The sequence below is a fragment of the Salvelinus alpinus genome, chromosome 24 (genome assembly GCF_045679555.1).
Source record: "Salvelinus alpinus chromosome 24, SLU_Salpinus.1, whole genome shotgun sequence".
Lineage (NCBI taxonomy): Eukaryota > Metazoa > Chordata > Actinopteri > Salmoniformes > Salmonidae > Salvelinus > Salvelinus alpinus.
Genome location: NC_092109.1, coordinates 19,666,361 through 19,672,360, shown reverse-complemented (window position 1 = coordinate 19,672,360; position 6,000 = coordinate 19,666,361). Strand labels below are relative to the sequence as shown.

At 41.9% G+C, this 6,000-nt stretch overlaps 1 protein-coding gene across 10 annotated transcripts in view; it reads left to right on the top strand.

The window, feature by feature from the left end:
- Window positions 1-1,042: 1,042 nt before the first annotated feature.
- Window positions 1,043-6,000, top strand: part of LOC139552289 (far upstream element-binding protein 3-like) — a 30,766-nt gene continuing 25,808 nt past the window's right edge. For all 10 annotated transcript variants that reach the window (XM_071363875.1, XM_071363871.1, XM_071363874.1 and 7 more), the window contains exons 1-2: window positions 1,043-1,297; window positions 5,699-5,810. In XM_071363875.1, coding sequence (XP_071219976.1) covers window positions 1,199-1,297; window positions 5,699-5,810 — 211 coding nt within the window. In that variant the 5' untranslated portion in view covers window positions 1,043-1,198. The remainder of the gene's footprint in view (window positions 1,298-5,698; window positions 5,811-6,000) is intronic.

Sequence of the window (6,000 nt, the reverse complement as noted above, 5' to 3'; positions counted from 1 at the left end):
CTAATGGATGCACACGGAGTCGTTTTGTAACGCTAACGAAACAAGTACGACAAACCACGGGCGGAAGACACAGATCAAACGCGCGCGGAGCACTCAAGAGGAGGGCTCCAGGCTGCAAACAGCCAGTGAGTATACTTCCATGCAAGATATTACACTTACCAAGCGACTTACCAAGAGAACTTCCGAAAGTTTGTACCTCAAACCATACGGACATCCGCCGAGAAAATTAAAGAGATCATGTGTCACGGCCATGGGGTCTATATATAGGGGCGGACCCCAGCTGTGACACAGGTACACCGGAGTGAATCTGTAAATCCTTACCTCGAATGTATCCCTCCGCCACGGAGTGATACCAATATATTGGAGCGATCCAATATCATGAAACATAACCCACCACCATCTGACCGGTTTCCACTAGTTACCACAGACCCAAAGTCAAATTTGGCTCTATTGTATTTGTGAAATTTGTGAAAAAATTTAATAGAAATGTTGTCTTAATTTAAAGTTAAGGTTGGGCATAAAGTTAACAGTGTGATTAAGGTTAGGTTTAAAATTACATTTTACAGCTGCAATATGTAACTTTTTGGGTGACGTGACCAAATTCACATAGGGTTAGGGTCTAACCAAGTCTAAGAAGCGGTATATCTGTTCTATGTGCGCTATTCCTGTTTAGATGTGTTCAATGTGCGCTATTTCTATGCTTCCTGGTCTTAAGTTTCATATTTGCGTATTTTACTTTCGATTTTGTACACCAGCTAAACACAGCTGAAAATACAGTACTTTGGTTATGGAAAATATATTTCACAGCGGTTTACAATGATTATCTACACTATACGTGCTTGTTTTGTCACATAAACTGAAATTAGGCGACCTATTATAATTTTAGCATCCAGGAAATGAATCTTTAAGAAGTTACATTTAGAAATAGGCGGAGTTTATGACTTGGTGGCTGTGGTAACTAATGACGACCCATCTGACCTCCATCAGTACTTCTTCCGGTTAAAATGGTACTGCTATCTGTCAAGTAACGCGTGATTTCATCAAATACATTTATCCAAAATGGATGGTTCTGAATCTCGCGGTATCGTGTAGAAAGGGGCTCAGCTTCTTCTTCCTGGGGTCGGCGCGTGTGCTGCTTGATTTGCTCGCTAGTCTAAAGTTTTTTTTTTTGGTGTGTCGCTGAGCTGCTGTAGTAGGGATGATGATGATGGCGGAGTTGGTACAGGGACAGGCCTCCGTGGCTCAGCCTGGAACGAAAGCAGATGGCTTCGCCGACGCTTTACACCGGGCCCGACAGGTAATTCATTACAACGAAGAAAAACCGAATGATTTCAGACGACAAACGAACAAGACCATTCTGCGTGGTGGAGGAGTGCACTTTTTTTTCTACCAGCGCACCCACAGAACCCCCTTTACTCTAAAAAACACACTTCGCCCGTATATATAGCTAGTAACTAGCCACACTAGGTCCAAGTGACTTGCATGGCTGTGCCTGCAGATTAAGAGAATACGGACCAAAAGACGCACAATAAAAAGTCAAAATAACAAGCAACTTAATTAGGCAAAGCATGATTGACGCAACATAGAAATCAACTGCATAAAACTGAGGTGAGGGTAACTTTTTAAAGCAAGGCATAAGCAACAAATTGCAACCTGTTGTAAAGCCACATAAGTTGAAGCTAGTTAGCACTAGCTAACTATTTTTACCACCAGCGTCGAGAAACTACCGGTATGGCCGTGGCCTAGTTTCGTGGTGAAGCCAGAAATATCAGCTTATTTCAGCCACGCGCTGTCAAAAGTTAGCTTAATAGCAGAAAACGGATAACTCGATGTGTTAAATTGCAACCACTCGCACATTTACACTGGATAAAATAAGTTGGCTAGCTAACTACAGCGATGTAGCCATGTCAAACAATTTCAGAATCCAGTACCGAGTTAACGTTGGCTAGCTGTTAAGCTATCGAGTGTTTCAGTCTGGTAGCAAAACTAGCTAACCTCGATTATACAAATTCAGACAGTTAACATGCACGGTTAACTAACTAGAAACGTCAACAGCTAATGTTGACCGTCTAGTTTAGCGGAAATGTTAACACTGAACTTTTGTTTGCAGCCAGGGTGTCAGCTAGCTAAATAGTAATGGACGTTATCAGTCAGTAGCTACTAGTTAGCTAACGTTACAACAACGTTACTCCAGTCTCGGAATTAGCTACCGGTAACTAACTAGCTAACCTTATCTAGCTAGTTAGCTAACGAGTTGTAACCTCCAATATTTCCTATGCATTTGTTTAGCTAGCTAACTAGCTACTTCTTGACGTCTCGAAGTTAGTAATGTGATTTTGGGCATATGATGAAAAAATGCTAGGCACTGTAGTTATTCAGAATTTATTCATCTTTAACCTCCCAAAACACTCTCTGTATTCGACTACAATATTACAATTGATCATCAAACCACAGCTAGCTACATAGCTACTACTGTGCAAATTATTCAATTTAAAATACCAGTATCACGCATGCAACATGGTAAAAGTTTCCTGCGATGACTATAACTTCAGGACGTAGGCTATTGGAAACGGTGAAGGAAAGCTGCCAACCGCTCCCCATTCCTTCCTAGTTGGTATCTGCACTCGGGGCCGAGTTCTTGTGAAGCCTTTACTCCCAGGGCTAAAACCCACACCTGTTTTCACATAGTCTCGGCCAGGGAAATATGACAAAGAAAATAATGAGCTGAAATCCTCCTAACTGCGTATTGTAAAAGCAACTATTAGTCTTCATTACCATAATTGACACTAACCCAGATATTCACAACATATTCGCCCTGACAAAGACACATTCCTGCGAATAAACCCAGATGAGCATATGGCATGAGCACATGTTTGGGTCTACTGGTGTCCATTTCATAATGCCTGAGGTCTCTCCCCCAACTCTCTCAGCTGTGTGCGTATCCCATGAGCTACAAGCGTGTGGCCTTGTAGTCATGCATCACGCTTGTGGGTCAGGTTTTAGTTTTCCTCTGATAACCGTGGCACCGTGCTGTCCCTTGTGCCTTCCCTATAGGCCCCAGGTCTGTGCTTCTGGGAAGAGGAATAGGACAGCCACGCCATTTGCACATTTAGCTTTTATCAACTCCGTAGGGGGAAAAGTAGAACAGGTCCAGAGACACTGCCCATTTTACTGCCAGTCTGTACAAAGACCAAAAATGTCAATACACTGCTTCTTAGTGCTCAGCAATTAGTGCTTTTTGAGGTTGGTTTCAGTTAGATTTATAAAATATCAGTTTTCCGTTTCAATTATGTTTTAAAATATTTAAATGCATTATGTGGGTTGAATGCTATAACACAGAATAAAACAATTCATAAATGATGGTAGTGACTGCCCATTACTGCTTATCATAACCATGATTAATTCACATTACTTTAATGAAATATTACATTTGTTTTATTTGATTACTTTATTTCATCTCATCTCTATAGAGCTGCTGTCTGACAAAATCGCTGTTTTTAGTAGTTCATCAAAATAAATAAGGCATCATTTTATGACTACTGAATACCAACTATCAGTCACTTAATGATATATTTTCAGGTAGATGCCTTCAAAGCAACAGCTCTATTTGTCTCAATTGTGTGTTCTCTCTTCTCTCCCTTTCTGTGACTGACCCACACAGACCAGACAGTGGGTTATGGTCATTGTAGTTAATTACCATGTTTTCTTTGCTAAACTATGTAGAATATTGGCCTATTGGAAACTACAACTCCCTACTACAGTGCGCAGTTCGAGCATGATCTCTCTTATCTAAATAAATTTTAAAAAGTGCGCTTTGAGCGCACAGAACCAAAATGGGAATTCAAATAGTTGAACAGACGTAGGTCAATTAGTTTAATAAATGGATAACACGCCTAACCAGAATTCTGGTTAATCGCTCAGCACTACTGTTTCTAACTTAAAATAGCACTCCACCCCAAAATAGCCCTTGTCTTATGTTTTCTGTAGGCCCTATGTATTCAATGTTGAGGTTGAGTTTCTATTCTCTCTCTGATCAAGTAAATGCATGTCGTTTCTCCTTAAAGGTGCAATATGCAAAAATTGCTCCTCCATTTCCTGGTTGCAAAAATTATCCTCGTTCGCCTTAAAAAAAAATGCAATGTTTAAGTATGGGCATAAATCGAAGAACATGTATGTTCCATTGGGTGTGAACATTTAAAGGAGGTTAATCTAAACTGCTGTGTAATATAATTTCATTAACCAAAAATATTGTATTTTTAGCTGTTTGACGCTGATGGACAAAACCAAGATTAAGAGGCAAAAACAAAACTTAAGAATGGGAAGAATAGAAGTAGCTTTGCGCTGGATGTGTCGATGTGTAGTTCATACATGCATAATCTGAGCGGAATTACTGTTTTACCTCATTTAGCCACGAAATCCCTTGTTTAAAATTGACTTTTTCTGGAAGCTGTGCCATTTTCCCCCACATGGGCCAGACCCCAAGCAATATGAGTTCAATACAATGGGCTTCAGCCCCTCGTCATTTGAGTGACATCTAGCAAGAGGCACATGATGCACGCAGAGCGAGGGAGCAATGATGTGGAACACGTGCACATATGTGTTGTAGTACGCAATTTTCAGCGACCACTTTTGCCTTGTGCTACTTTCCGAAATACTGGCCAAAAACTATATAAAAGTACCGGAGAATCTTTCACTTCGCAATGTTTTTGATTTAGCTGGATATTTATGCAAATGTCCAGTCCTTCATGATTTTTTATTTAATTTAAATTTTTACTTCAAGAACCTTAACGCCATAGTGTAGTATGCAGAGCTGAATTACCCCCTGACACATGAGTGTTTGACCTGTAGTTTTAGAGCAAACAGGCCTCACCAACCTCGGGCATGTTCCCTGAGCATCAGAATATCCTCTGGCATTTCTTCTCTCATGGACCTAGCCTGTCCCAAACCCCCTTGACAGTCAGCAACAGTTGTTTTGTGAGGACTATACTAGTCTTCTAGGCACGAGCCTTTCGCTAGGTAGTTGATTTCTCAGTGTGCGGCTCACATTGTTGACATACCACCCCGACATTTCCCAGAAAGAAGGTTTAGCTCTAGGGAAGAGGGGGAGCCCTCACTCACCCAGTCTGTGGCCCCATACCCAGTTCAGCTCAGCCCTAACTGGGATCAGGAGCCATGTTGGAAAGCTGTTGTTTTTTCTCCTCCCCTGTCACTTTCAGAGGCAGGCAGGAAGCTCTGTGTGGTGGCACTGAAGTAGATAATGATGCCTGAAGTTGATGGAAGGCTCTAATTGTCAGCCTCTAATTTGCGACTATGTTGCCGAAACTACTTTTTTAGTGGCGGAGGAGGGGTTTGGGAGAAACTGGCCTCATGCTTTTGTGTGGCGTTTGGATTTGAATGTCAATCTGCTGAGAATACATGTAGTTAATTGGTGTATGCAAGAGGCAAATTTCGGGTGAGGAGTTGTAAGCAGTGTTTTGTCAAATGTGCATGTGATGCTACTATAGCTAGTTTCATAACTAGGTAGTTACTGCCTTTCATTTTCCTTCAGATGTAGGGGACTGAGTAAAAATGTCTCTTGACTACTAAAGGTCAAATAAAACCTTTCTAATGATATAACTAGTTTAATTATCTAGGACCGGTTATGTGCTGCTATCAGTGTCCTCGCCCTCCCTCTCCTCTATCCCTCTTGTCTCCTCAGATTGCGGCGAAGATGGGAGGTGACCAGATGCCCCACATGAACAACTCTTCTCCAGTCCTAGACCCCTCTCTCTACGGCTACGGAGGCCAGAAGCGCTCAATGGATGATGGAGGTAAGCCGGCGGTGGCAGTGCGTCTCCACTCTCCCTCAAGCACCATACAAAACAATCCTCCAGTTTTAAAATGAGCCTTAACACTTATCCCATTTACAGTATGCTCAACTGGGTACCCTTCAAACGGCTTTGGGAAAGAGCGCTGCACCCGAGTGTGAGGGTCCTTCTGGTTTTTATGCAATCCTACCGT